Source organism: Bufo bufo, chromosome 5 (genome assembly GCF_905171765.1).
Source record: "Bufo bufo chromosome 5, aBufBuf1.1, whole genome shotgun sequence".
In the NCBI taxonomy this organism is placed as follows: domain Eukaryota; kingdom Metazoa; phylum Chordata; class Amphibia; order Anura; family Bufonidae; genus Bufo; species Bufo bufo.
The window spans coordinates 565,441,682-565,465,736 of record NC_053393.1 but is presented as its reverse complement, the minus strand read 5'-3'; the positions used below and the strand labels follow the sequence as shown (position 1 = coordinate 565,465,736).

At 50.4% G+C, this 24,055-nt stretch overlaps 1 protein-coding gene across 4 annotated transcripts in view; it reads right to left on the bottom strand.

Annotated features, from left to right (window-relative positions):
• Positions 1-24,055, bottom strand: part of AGAP3 (ArfGAP with GTPase domain, ankyrin repeat and PH domain 3) — a 206,017-nt gene that overhangs the window by 78,498 nt on the left and 103,464 nt on the right. For all 4 annotated transcript variants that reach the window (XM_040431801.1, XM_040431799.1, XM_040431798.1 and 1 more), the window contains exons 7-9: positions 15,427-15,554; positions 14,789-14,944; positions 4,761-4,853 (exon numbers count right to left, since the gene is read on the bottom strand). In XM_040431801.1, coding sequence (XP_040287735.1) covers positions 4,761-4,853; positions 14,789-14,944; positions 15,427-15,554 — 377 coding nt within the window. The remainder of the gene's footprint in view (positions 1-4,760; positions 4,854-14,788; positions 14,945-15,426; positions 15,555-24,055) is intronic.

Below are 24,055 nucleotides of genomic sequence, written 5' to 3'. Positions count from 1 at the left end.
GGACAGCACTCTACCGCGGTCAGCACAGCACAGTACGGTGGGGGCATAGCACTGTAACATGGGAAGGACAGCACTCTACCGCGGTCAGCACAGCACAGCACGGTGGGGGGCATAGCACTGTAACATGGGAAGGACAGCACTCTACCGCGGTCAGCACAGCACTGTACAGTGGGGGGCATAGCACGGTAACATGGGAAGGACAGCACTCTACCGCGGTCAGCACAGCACTGTACGGTGGGGGCATAGCACTGTAACATGGGAAGGACAGCACTCTACCGCAGTCAGCACAGCACTGTACGGTGGGGGGCATAGCACTGTAACATGGGAAGGGCAGCACTCTACCGCGGTCAGCACAGCACTGTACGGTGGGGGGCATAGCACTGTAACATGGGAAGGACAGCACTCTACCGCGGTCAGCACAGCACTGTACAGTGGGGGCATAGCACTGTAACATGGGAAGGACAGCACTCTACCACGGTCAGCACAGCTCTGTACCGTGGGGGGCATAGCACTGTAACATGGGAAGGACAGCACTCTACAGCGGTCAGCACAGCACTGTACGGTGGGGGGCATAGCACTGTAACATGGGAAGGACAGCACTCTACCGCGGTCAGCACAGCACTGTACAGTGGGGGGCATAGCACTGTAACATGGGAAGGACAGCACTCTACCGCGGTCAGCACAGCACTGTACAGTGGGGGCATAGCACTGTAACATGGGAAGGACAGCACTCTACCACGGTCAGCACAGCTCTGTACCGTGGGGGGCATAGCACTGTAACATGGGAAGGACAGCACTCTACAGCGGTCAGCACAGCACTGTACGGTGGGGGGCATAGCACTGTAACATGGGAAGGACAGCACTCTACCGCGGTCAGCACAGCACTGTACAGTGGGGGGCATAGCACTGTAACATGGGAAGGACAGCACTCTACCGCGGTCAGCACAGCACTGTACAGTGGGGGGCATAGCACTGTAACATGGGAAGGACAGCACTCTACCGCAGTCAGCACAGCACTGTACGGTGGGGGGCATAGCACTGTAACATGGGAAGGACAGCACTCTACCGCGGTCAGCACAGCACTGTACAGTGGGGGGCATAGCACTGTAACATGGGAAGGACAGCACTCTACAGCGGTCAGCACAGCACTGTACGGTGGGGGGGCATAGCACTGTAACATGGGAAGGACAGCACTCTACAGCGGTCAGCACAGCACTGTACGGTGGGGGGCATAGCACTGTAACATGGGAAGGACAGCACTCTACCGCGGTCAGCACAGCACTGTACGGTGGGGGGCATAGCACTGTAACATGGGAAGGACAGCACTCTATCGCGGTCAGCACAGCACTGTACGGTGGGGGGCATAGCACTGTAACATGGGAAGGACAGCACTCTACCGCGGTCAGCACAGCACTGTACGGTGGGGGGCATAGCACTGTAACATGGGAAGGACAGCACTCTACCGCGGTCAGCACAGCACAGTATGGTGGGGGGCATAGCACTGTAACATGGGAAGGACAGCACTGTACGGTGGGGGGCATAGCACTGTAACATGGGAAGGACAGCACTCTACCGCGGTCAGCACAGCACAGTATGGTGGGGGGCATAGCACTGTAACATGGGAAGGACAGCACTGTACGGTGGGGGGCATAGCACTGTAACATCGGAAGGACAGCACTCTACAGCGGTCAGCACAGCACTGTACGGTGGGGGGCATAGCACTGTAACATGGGAAGGACAGCACTCTACCGCGGTCAGCACAGCACTGTACGGTGGGGGGCATAGCACTGTAACATGGGAAGGACAGCACTCTACCGCGGTCAGCACAGCACAGTACGGTGGGGGCATAGCACTGTAACATGGGAAGGACAGCACTCTACTGCGGTCAGCACAGCACTGTACGGTGGGGGGCATAGCACTGTAACATGGGAAGGACAGCACTCTACCGCGGTCAGCACAGCACAGTACGGTGGGGGCATAGCACTGTAACATGGGAAGGACAGCACTCTACTGCGGTCAGCACAGCACGGTGGGGGGCATAGCACTGTAACATGGGAAGGACAGCACTCTACTGCGGTCAGCACAGCACTGTACGGTGGGGGGCATAGCACTGTAACATGGGAAGGACAGCACTCTACCGCGGTCAGCACAGCACTGTACGGTGGGGGGCATAGCACTGTAACATGGGAAGGACAGCACTCTACCGCGGTCAGCACAGCACAGTACGGTGGGGGCATAGCACTGTAACATGGGAAGGACAGCACTCTACTGCGGTCAGCACAGCACTGTACAGTGGGGGCATAGCACTGTAACATGGGAAGGACAGCACTCTACCGCGGTCAGCACAGCACAGTACGGTGGGGGCATAGCACTGTAACATGGGAAGGACAGCACTCTACCGCGGTCAGCACAGCACTGTACGGTGGGGGGCATAGCACTGTAACATGGGAAGGACAGCACTCTACCGCGGTCAGCACAGCACAGTACGGTGGGGGCATAGCACTGTAACATGGGAAGGACAGCACTCTACTGCGGTCAGCACAGCACTGTACAGTGGGGGCATAGCACTGTAACATGGGAAGGACAGCACTCTACCGCGGTCAGCACAGCACAGTACGGTGGGGGCATAGCACTGTAACATGGGAAGGACAGCACTCTACCGCGGTCAGCACAGCACTGTACGGTGGGGGGCATAGCACTGTAACATGGGAAGGACAGCACTCTACCGCGGTCAGCACAACTCTGTACCGTGGAGGGCATAGCGTTATAACATGGGAAGGACAGCACTCTACTGCAGGGAGCATAGCACTGTACCAATGGAAGCACAGCACTCTACTGCAGGGAGGACAGCAGTAATGCAGGGAGCTCAGCACTCTACTGTGTGGGGCACAGCACTATATCATGGAGGCTGCACCTGTCCACAGGAAGCACAGCATTCTACTGTGGGGGGCATAGCACTGTAACATGGGAAGGACAGCACTCTACTGCAGGGAGCACAGCACTGTAACATGGGAAGGACAGCACTCTACTGCGGTCAGCACAGCACTGTACGGTGGGGGGCATAGCACTGTAACATGGGAAGGACAGCACTCTACTGCAGGGAGCACAGCACTGTAACATGGGAAGGACAGCACTCTACTGCGGTCAGCACAGCACTGTACGGTGGGGGGCATAGCACTGTAACATGGGAAGGACAGCACTCTACTGCAGGGAGCACAGCACTGTAACATGGGAAGGACAGCACTCTACTGCGGTCAGCACAGCACTGTACGGTGGGGGGCATAGCACTGTAACATGGGAAGGACAGCACTCTACTGCAGGGAGCACAGCATTGTAACATGGGAAGGACAGCACTCTACTGCGGTCAGCACAGCACTGTACGGTGGGGGGCATAGCACTGTAACATGGGAAGGACAGCACTCTACTGCAGGGAGCACAGCACTGTAACATGGGAAGGACAGCACTCTACTGCGGTCAGCACAGCACTGTACGGTGGGGGGCATAGCACTGTAACATGGGAAGGACAGCACTCTACTGCGGTCAGCACAGCACTGTATCATGGAGGCTACACCTGTCCACAGGAAGAACAGCACTGTACGGTGGGGGGCATAGCACTGTAACATGGGAAGGACAGCACTCTACTGCAGGGAGCACAGCACTGTAACATGGGAAGGACAGCACTCTACTGCGGTCAGCACAGCACTATATCATGGAGGCTACACCTGTCCACAGGAAGGACAGCACTCTACTGTGGGGGGCATTCTACCACAGGGAGCATTGTACTGTACTGTGGGAAGTATTCTACCATGGGGCACAGAGCACCAGGACAATCCCTGAAAGGATGGAGAAAATAACAGGAGGTGCACTCTAGTTTTCAAGCCTTCTTCCCAGGTGATACGAGATAATCCAGAACAGTCCATGTTCGGCCAGGCTAACAGTATGGCAGTGAGGCGCTCAGATGACATAATGACCAGTAACCATGCCGGGGTGCTGGACACTGCGGAGGGTCGCTGGTGGCCTGCTAGGAAATTTGGGATAAAAGCTTGTTCCCCATTGGCCGCCATGTGCTGCACCCGTCCAGAGATCTGGAAGCAGTCCTAATAAGACGACTTGCTGGCGGACCATACAGGAGGATTACAGGCCCCGTCTTCGGGAGGTTGACTCTATGCTGGCAAGGAGCTGGCGTAGATCTCTGGTAATGCGGATGGTTAACGGTGTCGGGCTGCATCGGTCCTGTCCACTCCTCGCCTTCTTTTTATAGAAATGGCAAGGGGGTGACAGGATAGGTGATGACCACCAAGGGGTCCGACCACTGTAACAGGCTTCAGAGATATTTGAATGGAGAAGGGGCCACGCATATTGGCTGCCACTCCATTCAAACTCTACGGGACTGGCGTTCCAGAGTCTGGTGATGATGGGGGGTCCCAGCTATCATACATGTATTCACGTTCCTGTGGCTTGTCGTAGGTCGGTTCAATCACTTGTGTTACCAGATGACGGAGGGGGGGGGGGGTGTCCACTATACACTGACGAGTGTGTTAACCCCTTCCTTCCTCACACACATAAAGCATGAGCCATACTTATACACAGAAAGCAGTGTGGAGATGTACAAAGCGACAAACACATCGAGTGCGCAGTGACATAGACGGGATTCCGGCTGGCGCCGCGGGATAGCAATCAGCTACCTGCCCTTTCTACTACAGCCCCTACAACAAACACACCACTCTTCCACGCAAGCTCTCTGCTCAGGGGGGCCCCACCTGTTTGATAGGAATGGCTCTTCCACTGCCAACACTCTCAGATTTACATTCCGGGGCCCTCTTCTCTCTGTCCACCTCTGCGCCCCTCCGAGACTGGAAGAGAACAAGATACAGGGGCACATTACAATGGTACAGGAGGGAGAACAGCGCGCGCACATACGCCATCAGCGCACAACAGGGCCATCATGACGGGGGTGCTACACACAGTCAGGATACAAGGTTTAAGCAGGAAGGTACCTCTGGGGGTGCTGCTGCTCATGGACAACTTTCAATCAGTGGTGACGGGGGTGAAATGGGAATCACTGACCAGGAAGAGTCACAGAGGAGAGGCACTCGCACAGGAGAGTGTACAGAGGGGTACACACACACACACCCAGAGCAGAGGAGCACCACCCACGCAGAACCTCAGCAATCCCCGCCCCCGCCTATCCTGTGCGGCAGCAGGAATCCTGCATGGAGACAGGCGTGAAATGTCAACATGCATGAAGGGGACAACACAGGCAAACGGCTCATTCCAACCAGTTTATTTAGTTACAGACTGTCACCAGAACAACTGAGAAATGAGAAGAAGGAATCTGGTACAAAACAGCATTATCAACAGTTTCTAGTCCGCAATGGAGCTCTGTATGTACAGGTGAAGTTCTGGAGAGAAGCATAGAAAGAAGTACAAGAGTACATTTACAATCCGCAGAACGCTGGCTCCAGAAAAGTGCTTCCCATGGAGGTACACAGCACAAGGTTACATTCAGACAGGAAGAAAACAGCAGCATGTCAATCAGATAGGGAAGGGGTGGCTGGGGGTTCCCATGAGGAACCCCACATCCAAATCTCCATGTCTTATCCAGGAAGAGGCAGGAACGTGCAGGCTGCAGGGTGGAAAGCAGCTGTCCAACTGAGAAGGTCCCCAGCAATCAGCGCCCCCTGCCCAGGCACGGAGGAGGAGGAGGAGAAGGGGTGTCCCGTATATTTCCGTTCAGTCACTACCCCGCAACAGGGAGGAAGAATGGCGTAAGGCCACCACTCAGGGGCAGTTGGTAGAGTGAGCAGTCAGATACTTGCGGAGGACAGACACACGACTCTGAGGAGGAGGCAGGGGAGCCAGCGGAAGCCTCTGAAACGTCCCTGTCTGGAAAAGGTGAAAGGTTCCAGTAGAGAAAAGGACCAAGTGAGGAAACTCTCACACTGTAAGCATTCATGTACAGAATGTCAAAATGGGGGACAATTGACTAATGACATCAAAACGGATGCACCAAAAACACCAGAGAAGATGCTAGCACATCATCAATTATTACAAGGACAGTACATGTTATACATAGGAGAGGGCAAGAAATGCTGGGGGTGGGGTGGAGAAGGAAACGGAAAGTAGGTGGGGATAAAAAGAATGGAACAGACAAGAAAAGGTCTGAGGAGTGCTGGCCTCCAAGGGTACTTGCATCTGTTGGTGAAGGCAATGGACCTTTCTGCCTCACTAATGACCTCCCTGTGGACTTCCCCGACTCTCTGTGGTCTTTGTGACTCACTGTATATCTCTGTGACTCTCTTTTTCCCACCCTGCCAATCTATAGTCCACCCTACCCCTCTGTGGACCTTTTCACATCAGCATGGACATCCTCTCCAGTCTCTATAAACCTCTCTGTGGACCTCCCCACCTCTCTGGGAACCTCCCTTACCTCACTGTGACCCACCCCATCTCACTGTGGACCTCCTCACTTCAGTGCAGACCTCCCTAATGACCTGCCTGTGTCAATGTACACCTCCCTGCCCATCAGTCGACCTCCCAGTCTCTATGTGCATCTACATAGTTAATATGGTTGAAAAAAAGATGTCGATAAAGTTCACCCAAGGGATAGGTGGTGATTTGAATGTTAGAAAAAGTGACCTCCGTGTCTCACTGTGGACCTCCCTGCCTCACTTTGGAACTTCTGACTTAATTGTGGACCTCCCTCTCTCAATGTGGATCTCCTCACCTCAGTGTGGGCCACCAGGGCTCTCTGTGGACATCCCTACCTCTCTATGGACCTCCCAATTTCACAGTGAAACTTCCTGCTTCTCTGTGGATCTCCTCACCTCAATATGGATATCTTCCTCTCTGTGGATCTTATCACCTCAGTGTGGACATCCCTGTCTCACTTTAGACCTCGGTGGCCTACCTCTGTCGACCTACATAGTTAATATGTTTAAAAAAAAATAGAAGTCCATCAAGTTGCACCCAACCAAGGGACAGGTGGTGATATGAACATTAGAAAAAGAGGACCTCCCTGGTTTACTTTGGAACTTCTCACTTAAGTGTGGACCACCTGTCTCAATGTGGATCTCCTCACCTCATTGTGGACCACCCTGCCTCTCCATGGACATCCTGGTTGCACTGTGAAACATCTTGTTCTCTGTGGATCTCCTGACTTCAATGTGCTGCTGCCTGCCTCAGTGGAACTCCTCACCTCAATGTGGACCTCTCGGTGATCCTCCCTGCCGCACTGTGGACCTCCTAACCTCAGCATGGCCTTTTCGGTCCCTCTTTGGACCTTCCCATTTCACTGCAAAACTTCCTGCTTCTCTTTGGATCTGCTCACTTCATTGTGGAGGTCCTTGCCTCTCTGTGGATCTCCTTACCTCAGCGTGGGCCTTCCTGTCTCTCTGTGGATCTCACCTCAGTGTGGATTTCCCTGTCTCACTGTGAACATCCCTAGCTCTCTATGGACCTCCCTTTCTCACCTTGGAACTCCCCACCTCTCTGTGGACCTCCTCAACTCAGACTGGCCCTCCCTGCAGACTGTCCTGTTTCACGGTGGCCCTCCCTGTCTCAATTTGGACCTTACTTGTCTCAATGTGGATCTCCTCACCTCAGTGTGGACCTTCTTGTCTCACTGTGGACATCCCAGACTCTCTATGGACCTCCCCATTTTACTGTGAAACGTCCTGCTTCTCTGTGGATCTCCTCACCTCAATGTGTAGCTCCTTGGTTCTCTGTGGATCTCTCCACCTCAGTGTGGCCCTCCCTGCGTTACTCTGGACCTACATAGTTAATATGGTTGAAAAAAGATATAAGTCCATCAAGTTCAACCAAGGGATAGGTGAAAGCTATGTGATGTGAAAGTTAGAAAAAAGGACTTCCCTATCGCACTGTGGACCTCCCCGTTTCACTGTGAAACTTCCTGCTTCTCTGTGGGTCTCTTCACCTCAGTGTAGACCTCCATGCCTCTCTATGGATCTTCTCACTTCAGTGTGGACCTCCTTGCATCTCTCTGTGGATCTCCTCAGCTCAATGTGACTTTCCTGCCTCATCCCTGTGCTTGTCATTTACAATAACATTATAATAGCAGCAGGAGAATTGAGTGACGAGACACACATGACTCCAAATGATGAAGTTATCAGCTGCACAAGGAGGAAGCAAGGGCCAAAGATCAAGAAGATTTGTCACCTTCTTCTAAGCCTGACAATGCAGCTCTCAGCAGGACACGACATGTCCTGGAGACACTGATCATAGCAAGTAAGGTGGTGACGATACACTTAGGACCATGTCACCACAGTATGACTGGCACCAGAGTACAGGAACATGAAGATGATGAGGTTCAGGGGCGCTTTGTGCTTGGATTTTATAAGTGAAACTTTTAAGTTACACGTTTCACCCATAAAAAAAAAATAATGAAAATGATAATGATGAAAATAGTGCAACAGCAGAAAAACTGTGGAAAATATTGTACTAATGACATTTTAACCACTATGTCTGAATGCACCTTAAGGTCCATGATGCAAAGAGCGGGATCACAGACTGCACTAGCACAACGTCATCTGGAGATACTGAACACAGATGGTGAATCTCTCTTTTCTGGTGTAATGGTGATGAAAATGGGTTTTTTAGTGATTTCACGGTAACAAATCTTTTCTAAAACACTCCTTTTTGTCATGAATATTGTGTGTCTCATCACCTGCAGAGCCGCAAAAGGTTAGGGACCTCTGGAGAAGACAGCAAATGTGAAGAGACAGATTCTTCAGTTACCCAATTACTCCCAAGAAGACCCTCAATACATAGGATATTGTAATCGAGAGAGAGAGAGAGAGATAGCGGGACCTCCGTCCTCAAACAGAGAGACGGGGCCTCCGTCCTCAAACAGAGAGACGGGACCTCCGTCCTCAAACAGAGAGATAGCGGGGCCTCCGTCCTCAAACAGAGAGATAGCGGGGCCTCCGTCCTCAAACAGAGAGACGGGACCTCCGTCCTCAAACAGAGAGACGGGACCTCCGTCCTCAAACAGAGAGACGGGACCTCCGTCCTCAAACAGGGAGACGGGGCCTCCGTCCTCAAACAGGGAGACGGGGCCTCCGTCCTCAAACAGAGAGACGGGACGTCCGTCCTCAAACAGAGAGACGGGACCTCCGTCCTCAAACAGGGAGACGGGACCTCCGTCCTCAAACAGAGAGACGGGACGTCCGTCCTCAAACAGAGAGACGGGACGTCCGTCCTCAAACAGAGAGACGGGACGTCCGTCCTCAAACAGAGAGACGGGGCCTCCGTCCTCAAACAGAGAGACGGGACGTCCGTCCTCAAACAGAGAGACGGGACGTCCGTCCTCAAACAGGGAGACGGGGCCTCCGTCCTCAAACAGAGAGACGGGACGTCCGTCCTCAAACAGGGAGACGGGGCCTCCGTCCTCAAACAGGGAGACGGGACCTCCGTCCTCAAACAGGGAGACGGGACCTCCGTCCTCAAACAGAGAGACGGGGCCTCCGTCCTCAAACAGAGAGACCTGGGATCCTGGAAGAGGAGTGATGATCCTCCGTCCTCAAACAGAGAGACGGGACGTCCGTCCTCAAACAGAGAGACGGGGCCTCCGTCCTCAAACAGAGAGACGGGGCCTCCGTCCTCAAACAGAGAGACGGGGCCTCCGTCCTCAAACAGAGAGACGGGGCCTCCGTCCTCAAACAGAGAGACGGGGCCTCCGTCCTCAAACAGAGAGACGGGGCCTCCGTCCTCAAACAGAGAGACGGGGCCTCCGTCCTCAAACAGAGAGACGGGGCCTCCGTCCTCAAACAGAGAGACGGGGCCTCCGTCCTCAAACAGAGAGACGGGGCCTCCGTCCTCAAACAGGGAGACGGGGCCTCCGTCCTCAAACAGGGAGACGGGGCCTCCGTCCTCAAACAGGGAGACGGGGCCTCCGTCCTCAAACAGGGAGACGGGGCCTCCGTCCTCAAACAGGGAGACGGGGCCTCCGTCCTCAAACAGGGAGACGGGACCTCCGTCCTCAAACAGGGAGACGGGACCTCAGTCCTCAAACAGGGAGACGGGACCTCCGTCCTCAAACAGAGAGACGGGGCCTCCGTCCTCAAACAGAGAGACCTGGGATCCTGGAAGAGGAGTGATGATCCTCCGTCCTCAAACAGAGAGACGGGGCCTCCGTCCTCAAACAGAGAGACGGGGCCTCCGTCCTCAAACAGAGAGACGGGGCCTCCGTCCTCAAACAGAGAGACGGGGCCTCCGTCCTCAAACAGAGAGACGGGGCCTCCGTCCTCAAACAGAGAGACGGGGCCTCCGTCCTCAAACAGAGAGACGGGACCTCCGTCCTCAAACAGAGAGACGGGACCTCCGTCCTCAAACAGAGAGACGGGACCTCCGTCCTCAAACAGAGAGATAGCGGGGCCTCCGTCCTCAAACAGAGAGACGGGACCTCCGTCCTCAAACAGAGAGACGGGACCTCCGTCCTCAAACAGAGAGACGGGACCTCCGTCCTCAAACAGGGACTGTCACACTCCATCATGTCCAGCTCCTACCTGTGAGCACCTTTCCATGACTTGGAGGTGGGTGATCGATCTCTCCCACATTCAGTATGCGGGGCTAAGCGACTACAGTCAGGCACCTCAGTCAAGGAGCATTCACATGAGGATATAGGCCTGCTAAGAGAATCTATGTCACCAGCCAGGAAAGAATACTGCGCATCCCAGGCCATACCATACTGCCAACGGCTCAAGGTGGCCATACCCAGACGATGCCAATAGGCTGCACTCAACATATATTGAGGGGAGTGGATGACCATCTAATGTTTAGGGAGTCTCCCGATGGCCGGGAAGATAAGAACTAGGCTATTGGATGTCAACATTCCTAAACTTTTGTTCCCAGGGTGACAATCCACAAGAAGTGTCAGGCAGAGACCTTCCTGTTCAGAACTTAAGCGTACGGAGGAAGGGAGAGAGCCGCTGGAGATGCTGAAAACTTGACTCGGAGGGACCTGGCGATCCGCCCGGACTCCAAAAATGGCCAGGATAAGCATAGTGTAGAAGAGTAAATGTTCTATACATGCAGCGCCTCAGCAACATGTGGAGAGCTCACCACTCCTCTTCCAGGATCCCGTCTACTTCTAATATCATTCCCAATACACTGGGGGTTTATCTGCAATCCTGTCTTAAGACACAATGGGGACTTAGCGGAGCAGGAGTCTTACATCTTGAGGATTCATCCAGCATCCCGTCCTACACCATTTCTGACACATTAGGGTTCACTTGGGATCCAGTCTTGCACAATTTATGACACATTGGGGGTTTATCCGGAATCTTGCATTATACCATTTCTGATGCATTAGAGGTGCAGCCATGATCTCACTTTACACCAATGCTATTCTAGGATCCAGTAGGACACACACCTTGGGTCTTCATTCAGGATCCCATCTTACACTACGCATTTCTGACACATTCAGCTTCTTACACTATTTTCTGACATCTGGGATCTTGTCTTACACCATTTCTGACACATCTGGGATCTTGTCTTACATCATTTCTGACACATCTGGGATCTTGTCTTACATCATTTCTGACACATCTGGGATCTCGTCTTACATCATTTCTGACACATCTGGGATCTTGTCTTACATCATTTCTGACACATCTGGGGTTGATCTGGGATCTTGTCTTACATCATTTCTGACACATCCGGTGGTTGATCTGGGATCTTGTCTTACACCATTTCTGACACATCTGGGATCTTGTCTTACACCATTTCTGACACATCTGGGATCTTGTCTTACACATCTGGGGTTGATCTGGGATCTTGTCTTACACCATTTCTGACACATCTGGGATCTTGTCTTACACCATTTCTGACACATCTGGGATCTTGTCTTACATCATTTCTGACACATCTGGGATCTTGTCTTACACCATTTCTGACACATGTGGGATCTTGTCTTACACCATTTCTGACACATCTGGGATCTTGTCTTACATCATTTCTGACACATCTGAGATCTTGTCTTACACCATTTCTGACACATCTGGGATCTTGTCTTACATCATTTCTGACACATCTGAGATCTTGTCTTACATCATTTCTGACATATCCGGTGGTTGATCTGGGATCTTGTCTTACATAATTTCTGACACATCTGAGATCTTGTCTTACACATCTGGGGTTGATCTGGGATCTTGTCTTACACCATTTCTGACACATCTGGGATCTTGTCTTACATAATTTCTGACACATCTGGGGTGGATCTGGGATCTGGTCTTACACCATTTCTGACACATCTGGGATCTTGTCTTACATCATTTCTGACACATCTGGGGTGGATCTGGGATCTTGTCTTACATCATTTCTGACACATCTGGGGTGGATCTGGGATCTGGTCTTACATCATTTCTGACACATCTGGGATCTTGTCTTACATCATTTCTGACACATCTGAGATCTTGTCTTACACATCTGGGGTTGATCTGGGATCTTGTCTTACACCATTTCTGACACATCTGGGATCTTGTCTTACATCATTTCTGACACATCTGGGGTGGATCTGGGATCTTGTCTTACACCATTTCTGACACATCTGGGATCTTGTCTTACACCATTTCTGACACATCTGGGATCTTGTCTTACACCATTTCTGACACATCTGGGATCTTGTCTTACACCATTTCTGACACATCTGGGGTGGATCTGGGATCTTGTCTTACACCATTTCTGACACATCTGGGATCTGGTCTTACACCATTTCTGACACATCTGGGATCTTGTCTTACACCATTTCTGACACATCTGGGGTGGATCTGGGATCTTGTCTTACACCATTTCTGACACATCTGGGATCTGGTCTCACATCAATTCAATTCTGACAACACTGGGGGCTCAGTTGAGATCCCATCTCATCATTGGAGGTTCATGTGGGATTCCGCCTTACATCATTCATGACATATTGGGGGATTTTAAAGATTTCTTGAAAATGGCTGCGGTCAAGTGAATGGTTAGTCTTGGCCTTTCATGACACAGTAGCTACTGGTTGAAAATGGCTCATTCAGGTCTGGATTACGCTACTGAAATGAAGCCCTAGGCTGTTATCACACGTTGACCAATGGCCACTTGCACAAGAAACAATGACAAGTTTAGATGTAATCCACACACGGTCCCTTTACTATGAAAGGTCTTGGTATGACCCCAGTCTAACAGATGCCTGCAGTTCAGGTACCAGCAGGACGGACATCTTCGTGACGGCTGGACCGTATTCTGGGGTGACCTCTTCTGAGCTCATAAAACATAAGAAGAGGTGTGCATGACCTACAAGCAGAGCTCTGGAGATGTGAGGTGGCTCCACAGAAACTCAAGGACACGATGATCATGCTTCTACTTTGTCTGGGAGGTCTACAGGTTTGGACATGGTGGAGGGGTCTCCATTATCTCTCTCTCTCCCGTTCCCCATCCTATGAATGATGAAGGAACCAATGCTAAACAGACCAGGAGATATCAAGAATGATGGTCTCAGGTATGAGCAGAGGACAAATACAAAGACAATGAACAGGAAATCAATGACTATCCTTCTGATGAAGACATTCCTCATAGAGATGAGAGCATAGACTATTCTCACCCCAGCCCCACACCCGCCCAGTCTGATCCTTCATTGTATATCCCCTATGGTCTACTGTGCGATTAGGTCCAGGTCCACCCTGCATCTGTCCAGATGTAAATGCTCAGTATGCTTCAGTCATGGGTCAGGATCAATCTTGTCAATCATTACCTCCACGCCCGTAGCTCAGATTACACCTCGTCCAAGGCCGCTTCGTTACAGGGCGGTCTAGACTTCAGCAGCAATGTCTCTTTTTTTGTCTTCAGTTTTGCCTTTTTGGTCTGAGACATCACAGCCAGGGTGGAGATTGTAAACTATGGCAGTCAGTCAATGGGTTCAGTTTTGGACCATTTATGTCCCTGGCTACGCTTGGGCTCCCAGTTCTTAATGAATGGCTGAATTCTTCTTGATTCTTGGCTTTCTCCCATTCCATTTCCATCTGGTGCTCGGGGAAGTTTGTGCTGCTCTGTGAGCCCAGGAGCGCAGCTCCGCAGATGGGTGCATTCCCTCTTGTTTGGCCAATATCCTCAGTCATGGGTTGGACACTGACTGCAGGGAAGCTACAGAGACGGCTTTCCCTTGGAGGACAGCTAATCTGCATGTCCCTTTTCCCAGCCTTTAAGACACCATAAGGTCTCCACAAGGAGAACCAGTACACCAGATTGATGTGTTTTCTGGTTTTCATGGTGCTGCAGCAAGACCAGGCTCGGCCTGAAGTTGTGGTTAGGATTCAGAAGACAATCTTGTCCCAGCTGAAGGTTTGAAGTAGAGCTGGCTCCAGCAGATCAGCGGTGGTAGACAAGTACTACATCCACAGCCGGTGCTCATCAGCTCGCCCTCCACATTTGTTATTAGCTTCTGACTTGGCCGTCTAGGTTCTGAGGGTGCGCTGCACTCCCCAATCAGGTCTGGTCTACATGGTCAGCCTCGCCCCAGAGCCGTCATCATGCACCTACACGAGAGTTCTCTATGGCCGTCAGTCATGTCACCTCCTTAGACCCCCAGTGATACGTGACCCGTCAGACCTGTAACTGCCCCCATTCTCCCTACGCTGCATCCCGCACAACATGTCAAGGATTCACCTGTTCCTGATTTACCTGGGGTCAGCCTCTTTCAAGCTTCTGTCTTATTTCAAGGCTTGAACCTCACATATTCTGCCTGCTCAAGAAGAAGCGGGTGTGATCTGCCCCATCTTTCCATAGTACTCACTGTAAAGATGTTGGAGCGACGCTTGCTTTGCTTTCGGATTGGGGTTGGTGTACTGGAAGCTGCGATGGTCTCGATACGGAGTTCCCGTTGGCTTATACTGGGCGTGGAGGGGACAGAGGAAGAATAGTCACTGAACGTTCCTCCACCATTTGTAGCCTAAGCAGAAAGAGACACAGAAGCCACGTTAACTGCGTAATCATACTCCACCAAGGGGGCCCTAGGGTGTAAGGCTGCACACGTCTACACAAGAGCGCAACCCCACAAAATACATCGTAGACACTCGGAAAAAGGTCAGAGACCAATAACCACTCGGCTTTCATTCACAAGTCTCCACATCATAGACCACCCTAAATGCTGGCTGACTAAAGGGGTTCAGGGCAATGCACATGGTCACTGCGGCTACTGAGAAGACATCCCTCAGCCATGACGGGCCCTCGGTCAGCTGCCTCCAGCACTGGGCCAGTCCTGTGAGGGGTGTACGCAGATTATGGCAGCCATCGAGCCTGTCCAACCAGTAGATGGGCACCTCAAGACATCCTTCTCATGTGGGAAAGACTCATGACGGGAAGAACTACTCACTCAGACGTACATTGTCAAGAGACTCCTGCCAAAAATCACCGATCTAGAAGGCTACCTACCTGATTAATGTGCATGGACGGAATGGTGGCCGCAGAAACAGAAGAATGGCTCGGAGAATTGGGCAGAGACTTGCATGGACCGATGGAAAGCTGCTGCTTCTTCCGAATAGCGACCACCTTCTGAGCCACTGAGCCGTGAAACAGGACAAAGAAGGAAAGAAAGAGAAAGTGTTGAATATCTTCTATATAAAAAGAGAGGATCAAAAATATATATATATAAAAATATGACCCTTCAGGCGGACATAATCGCCTCTAAGTTCTTTTATGGAGAATCTTAATTTGATTTGTGCAAGCAGTGAAACAAAGGGACAATTGTCTACGCAAAAATAGATGTGTCATTTATTATCCACAATACAAAGCAAGAATATAAAATCAATACAATTGCAAAGACAAACAATGAAGCTGTAAACTAATACCCAGAATCCTCCACACGGTGGCGCCAACACACCCTGTCTCAGCAGCACACTGTGACAAGAGGTCACTGAGATACTTCTAACAGACGGCCCCTGATTTATACACCAGGAGAGACGTAGGGTCTTCTGTTCACCAAACCGTCTATACAGGAAACCACTGCTCTCCCTGTGACCGACCAGAAATAGAGGGTTATGTGATATTCCCACTAGCGCTATACTGCCCTGCTCACTGTAGAGCGCGGTATCTCAGCAGGACCGCAACGTAACTGGGGACTAAAGTACCAGCGATACCGCGCTCTAATCCTATAGACACAGGGTGCAATAACTAATACCCCCACCCCCCAGCTCTAGAGCCCCCCACGGACTAAGTGCCATCTAAGTCACCTTGTGGGTGAGCTTCACATAACGCGGGCTCCTCCTGGGGTGCTGCAGGCCCAGCTCGGGTGCCATAGGACATAGAGTCCCGCCCCGGCCGGTGACGCGGCTCCTGAAACACTATAGTGATTGGCGCTCTAATCCTATAGACACAGGGTGCAATAACTAATACCCCCAGCTCTAGAGCCCCCCACGGACTAAGTGCCATCTAAGTCACCTTGTGGGTGAGCTTCACATAACGCGGGCTCCTCCTGGGGTGCTGCAGGCCCAGCTCGGGTGCCATAGGACATAGAGTCCTGCCCCGGCCGGTGACGCGGCTCCTGAAACACTATAGTGATTGGCGCTCTAATCCTATAGACACAGGGTGCAATAACTAATACCCCCACCCCCCAGCTCTAGAGCCCCCCACGGACTAAGTGCCATCTAAGTCACCTTGTGGGTGAGCTTCACATAACGCGGGCTCCTCCTGGGGTGCTGCAGGCCCAGCTCGGGTGCCATAGGACATAGAGTCCCGCCCCGGCCGGTGACGCGGCTCCTGAAACACTATAGTGATTGGCGCTCTAATCCTATAGACACAGGGTGCAATAACTAATACCCCCACCCCCCAGCTCTAGAGCCCCCCACGGACTAAGTGCCATCTAAGTCACCTTGTGGGTGAGCTTCACATAACGCGGGCTCCTCCTGGGGTGCTGCAGGCCCAGCTCGGGTGCCATAGGACATAGAGTCCCGCCCCGGCCGGTGACGCGGCTCCTGAAACACTATAGTGATTGGCGCTCTAATCCTATAGACACAGGGTGCAATAACTAATACCCCCACCCCCCAGCTCTAGAGCCCCCCACGGACTGAGTGCCATCTAAGTCACCTTGTGGGTGAGCTTCACATAACGCCGGCTCCTCCTGGGGTGCTGCAGGCCCAGCTCGGGTGCCATAGGACATAGAGTCCCGCCCCGGCCGGTGACGCGGCTCCTGAAACACTATAGTGATTGGCGCTCTAATCCTATAGACACAGGGTGCAATAACTAATACCCCCACCCCCCAGCTCTAGAGCCCCCCACGGACTAAGTGCCATCTGAGTCACCTTGTGGGTGAGCTTCACATAACGCCGGCTCCTCCTGGGGTGCTGCAGGCCCAGCTCGGGTGCCATAGGACATAGAGTCCCGCCCCGGCCGGTGACGCGGCTCCTGAAACACTATAGTGATTGGCGCTCGCACGGAGCGGAAGTGACGTCACTAGCATGACTACGGAAAGTCACAGGTAGCACTGGACCTCTCTACGCGTTTCGGATAGATTCGCTATCCTTCGTCAGGAAAGATGGGTTAGGGTTAGGGTTACACAGGTGACACCGAGGCTGTCACACCAGGTGACGTCTCTTATCCTATACCTAGGACCCGTCCGTATTTCTTACCTGTGTTTGCCTTTTTATTTTTTGTGATTTTATATAAAGATTTTTTATGATAAAGATTGCAGAACAGATGGTAAATTAAGAGGGTTTTTTCCCTGCAAAAAATGCCCGGGATGTATAAAATCACAAAAAATAAAAAGGCAAACACAGGTAAGAAATACGGACGGGTCCTAGGTATAGGATAAGAGACGTCACCTGGTGTGACAGCCTCGGTGTCACCTGTGCCGTCACCTGTCCTTGTGAAAGGCCGAACTAAGAGACTCCTGAGAATAGAGAACATACAATCTGAGGCCCCATTATCCCGACACCACAGCGATAAGCGCCTGGGAAGATTCCCCGGATCCGCTCTTTGCGGGATAGAGATAGTTGGGGACGATATTAATGTGAAGACCAGAAAGGAGAGGGGTCTCTGCTATGGAGGCCCTGGCCCCATCCGGCCTAAATACGGACACAGAGCTGGTCACGTCTGACTGATGATACAGTAGAACAGTGGTGACTGTAGGGTTAAGTCAGCGGGGGTGCAGCAGGCACATATAAAGAAGGGGGAGCATGCAGGAATAATCACCCATCTTTCCTGACGAAGGATAGCGAATCTATCCGAAACGCGTAGAGAGGTCCAGTGCTACCTGTGACTTTCCGTAGTCATGCTAGTGACGTCACTTCCGCTCCGTGCGAGCGCCAATCACTATAGTGTTTCAGGAGCCGCGTCACCGGCCGGGGCGGGACTCTATGTCCTATGGCACCCGAGCTGGGCCTGCAGCACCCCAGGAGGAGCCCGCGTTATGTGAAGCTCACCCACAAGGTGACTCAGATGGCACTTAGTCCGTGGGGGGCTCTAGAGCTGGGGGGTGGGGGTATTAGTTATTGCACCCTGTGTCTATAGGATTAGAGCGCCAATCACTATAGTGTTTCAGGAGCCGCGTCACCGGCCGGGGCGGGACTCTATGTCCTATGGCACCCGAGCTGGGCCTGCAGCACCCCAGGAGGAGCCGGCGTTATGTGAAGCTCACCCACAAGGTGACTTAGATGGCACTTAGTCCGTGGGGGGCTCTAGAGCTGGGGGGTGGGGGTATTAGTTATTGCACCCTGTGTCTATAGGATTAGAGCGCCAATCACTATAGTGTTTCAGGAGCCGCGTCACCGGCCGGGGCGGGACTCTATGTCCTATGGCACCCGAGCTGGGCCTGCAGCACCCCAGGAGGAGCCCGCGTTATGTGAAGCTCACCCACAAGGTGACTTAGATGGCTCTTAGTCCGTGGGGGGCTCTAGAGCTGGGGGGTGGGGGTATTAGTTATTGCACCCTGTGTCTATAGGATTAGAGCGCCAATCACTATAGTGTTTCAGGAGCCGCGTCACCGGCCGGGGCGGGACTCTATGTCCTATGGCACCCGAGCTGGGCCTGCAGCACCCCAGGAGGAGCCCGCGTTATGTGAAGCTCACCCACAAGGTGACTTAGATGGCACTTAGTCCGTGGGGGGCTCTAGAGCTGGGGGGTGGGGGTATTAGTTATTGCACCCTGTGTCTATAGGATTAGAGCGCGGTATCGCTGGTACTTTAGTCCAAAAATCTATGATATTAATACGACAAAATGTCCAGCTGGGCGGTCAGACTACGGAATATAACCTCCAAGGGTCAGATCTTCCATTAGCGATATGCATCTGTGCTAAGAGAATAACCAGCATTATGGAGGCGCTTAACCCTATGTATTCCCACAGTACGGGGACTCTTGGCTCTACACCGAGAGAAGTATCTTATTAATATCCCGAGCAGTAAGCACAGTATACGTCAGCGGTCAGAGGTAGACAGGGTTCAGATGGGACCAGCTCTCAAGGACTTTCCTACTAGTCCAAATATAATCCGAGGTTCTTTTGGTATATCTTTCTTGTGATCAGTTTTTCTTTTGGTGAGAGCCCCCTGATGCTCCGCACACGAGTAATTATTCCCCACCTTATCTAAGAATCATCCCCTTCTGGATTAGGGATTTCCGATCAGGTAAGGTGGACTCGTATGCTACTAACACAATGATGTCATATTAAGCCTTGACATGGTATAAAACAAATGGTAAAATAATATAATATTGTCCACCTGCCACCAGATGGCACTGTTGTATAACATTAACATCAGAGTATTGGATTGTGGGGATTAATAGCTCCTTGGTGGCCCTATTTCAACTTTTCACTGTGTATTCAATGACCCCTTAAAGGGAACCTGTCACCAGTTTTATGGTGTCCTCACTAAGGGCGACATAGATAAGTGACTGATTCTCTGAGCACAATGCTGGGTCACTGTCTGTAACTGACCCGTCAATCTGCCAACATCTTGTATTGAAAAGCTCCAGCTGATAATGATGAGTCATGAATATTCATGAGCTCCTGACTCTCCCCGCCCACCTGCTGCTGAATGACAGTTTGCTTCATTATGAATCAGCAGCAGGTGGGCGGGGAGTGGCTATAGCTGTTAATTAAATATACGCTGGACTCAATGACATCACGCTGGACTCAAATCAGCTCATTAGCATGCGGCATCTTTGTGTGTATATTATGAGGTAACCATCCGTCACACCAGTAAGTGAATACATCTAAGGCACTTTATAGTAGTTAATGATTGTATATAATTAGTTAGATTATAATCAAATATCCACATGACAGGTTCTAAATTCCACATTGTTGTTCCCTGTACTGCCTACTTTTACCAGTGCTTACAATAGGGTTGCGAGGCAGGGTCCGTCTATCTGTTGCTAGGCACGGTCCGTCTATCTGTTGCTAGGCACGGTCCGTCTATCTGTTGCTAGGCATGGTCCGTCTGTCTGTTGCTAGGCATGGTCCGTCTGTCTGTTGCTAGGCATGGTCCGTCTGTCTGTTGCTAGGCACGGTCCGTCTATCTGCTGAAGGACGGAGCACGCAGCATCGTGCAGGGTCAGATTACTGACAGCCAGGGACTGTAGGTAAATGACTAAAGCCAGGTCCTCCCCAGCAGCTGATAACAGTGCCTGGGCTGTGTGCACTTCTCCCTGTCCCTGCGCTTGGCAGACGCTCCCTCACTCAGCAGAGCTGGAGCAGCGGAGATCTGCCGCCTGCTCAGTGTATACATGAGAGCAACATGTGGTAAGAGGACCCCTTTGTGCTGCAGCAGATTAACCCTTTAGGGGGGAGGGCTCTGCTTACTGACACTTATGGGGGGCTATTGTTACTGGCTAGTGAGGGCAGGTGGGATTAGCCTCAGGGTGAGGGCAGTGGTGGCCATCTTAACTGAATAGTGAGATTGCAGTTTTCTGCAGACTGGTTGCTAAGGGGTGAATCTTATTAAATATGGGGTAAGTCAGTCTAATAGTAACGGATTCTGGAATATCATGTTATTAGTAACTACATATATGAAAATTGAAATTAGGGTCTAAGTGTGACAGTTATCCTTTAAGTAACGTGGCTTTATTTTACATGAGTACCTTTTAACCTTTCTCAACGTATATCAAAGAGGAGGGATACTTCTCTGACACCCTGAAGTAATCTTTCCCAGACTTAGTGGGACCACCATGATTTTCCCAGACTCTTGAGTTTATGGGTTTGATAAGAAACACAATGGGCCTTCTTCCACTGGCCCCGTGGGTTTCTATATCTAACTGTCCAAGCTATTGGAATAACATGAGCTTTTCTGAGGAACCTCAGTGCTCTCTATACCTCCTGAGACTACATCCAATCAGTGAGATACACACGGCATAAAGTAGACCTTAATACTTGGTTAGACTACATATCAATATTGCATATTATACATTAATTATTGATATGTTCATACTAAAAAGCTAAATAAATGCACAGATGATTATATATAAATACTTATGACTATATGAATAACCCACCACACACCAGATGTGTCTTCAGGAAATACATTCTTATCTGGTAACGGCTCAGCCATGAAACAACCTTGTTCCCTCCAGACGGACATGTCTGGAGAAGCCAGTATACTCCCTATAGATAAACCCGGTATACTCCCCATAGATAAACCCAGTATACTCCCTATAGATAAACCCAGTATACTCCCTATAGATAAACCCAGTATACTCCCCATAGATAAACCCAGTATACTCCCTATAGATAACCCCAGTATACTCCCCATAGATAACCCCAGTATACTCCCTATAGATAACCCCAGTATACTCCCTATAGATAACCCCAGTATACTCCCTATAGATAAACCCAGTATACTCCCTATAGATAACCCCAGTATACTCCCTATAGATAAACCCAGTATACTCCCCATAGATAAACCCAGTATACTCCCCATAGATTAACCCAGTATACTCCCCATAGATAACCCCAGTATACTCCCTATAGATAACCCCAGTATACTCCCTATAGATAACCCCAGTATACTCCCTATAGATAAACCCAGTATACTCCCTATAGATAACCCCAGTATACTCCCCATAGATAAACCCAGTATACTCCCCATAGATAAACCCAGTATACTCCCCATAGATAAACCCAGTATACTCCCCATAGATAAACCCAGTATACTCCCCATAGATAAACCCAGTATACTCCCTATAGATAACCCCAGTATACTCCCTATAGATAACCCCAGTATACTCCCTATAGATAAACCCAGTATACTCCCTATAGATAACCCCAGTATACTCCCCATAGATAAACCCAGTATACTCCCAATAGAAAAACCCAGTATACTCCCCATAGATAACCCCAGTATACTCCCTATAGATAAACCCAGTATACTCCCTATAGATAAACCCAGTATACTCCCTATAGATAAACCCGGTATACTCCCCATAGATAAACCCAGTATACTCCCTATAGATAAACCCAGTATACTCCCTATAGATAAACCCGGTATACTCCCCATAGATAAACCCAGTATACTCCCTATAGATAACCCAGTATACTCCCTATAGATAAACCCGGTATACTCCCCATAGATAAACCCAGTATACTCCCTATAGATAAACCCAGTATACTCCCTATAGATAAACCCAGTATACTCCCCATAGATAAACCCAGTATACTCCCCATAGATAACCCCAGTATACTCCCTATAGATAAACCCGGTATACTCCCCATAGATAAACCCAGTATACTCCCTATAGATAAACCCAGTATACTCCCTATAGATAAACCCAGTATACTCCCCATAGATAAACCCAGTATACTCCCTATAGATAACCCCAGTATACTCCCCATAGATAACCCCAGTATACTCCCTATAGATAACCCCAGTATACTCCCTATAGATAACCCCAGTATACTCCCTATAGATAAACCCAGTATACTCCCTATAGATAACCCCAGTATACTCCCTATAGATAAACCCAGTATACTCCCCATAGATAAACCCAGTATACTCCCCATAGATTAACCCAGTATACTCCCCATAGATAAACCCAGTATACTCCCTATAGATAACCCCAGTATACTCCCTATAGATAACCCCAGTATACTCCCTATAGATAAACCCAGTATACTCCCCATAGATAACCCCAGTATACTCCCCATAAATAAACCCAGTATACTCCCCATAGATAAACCCAGTATACTCCCCATAGATAAACCCAGTATACTCCCCATAGATAAACCCAGTATACTCCCCATAGATAAACCCAGTATACTCCACATAGATAAACCCAGTATACTCCCTATAGATAACCCCAGTATACTCCCTATAGATAAACCCAGTATACTCCCTATAGATAAACCCAGTATACTCCCTATAGATAAACCCGGTATACTCCCCATAGATAACCCCAGTATACTCCCCATAGATAAACCCAGTATACTCCCCATAGATAAACCCAGTATACTCCCCATAGATAAACCCAGTATACTCCCCATAGATAAACCCAGTATACTCCCCATAGATAAACCCAGTATACTCCCTATAGATAACCCCAGTATACTCCCTATAGATAACCCCAGTATACTCCCTATAGATAAACCCAGTATACTCCCTATAGATAACCCCAGTATACTCCCCATAGATAAACCCAGTATACTCCCCATAGAAAAACCCAGTATACTCCCCATAGATAACCCCAGTATACTCCCCATAGATAAACCCAGTATACTCCCTATAGATAAACCCAGTATACCCCCTATAGATAAACCCAGTATACGCCCCATAGATAAACCCAGTATACTCCCCATAGATAAACCCAGTATACTCCCTATAGATAAACCCAGTATACTCCCTATAGATAAACCCAGTATACTCCCTATAGATAAACCCAGTATACTCCCTATAGATAAACCCAGTATACTCCCCATAGATAAACCCAGTATACTCCCCATAGATAAACCCAGTATACTCCCCATAGATAAACCCAGTATACTCCCTATAGATAACCCCAGTATACTCCCCATAGATAAACCCAGTATACTCCCCATAGATAAACCCAGTATACTCCCCATAGATAACCCCAGTATACTCCCCATAGA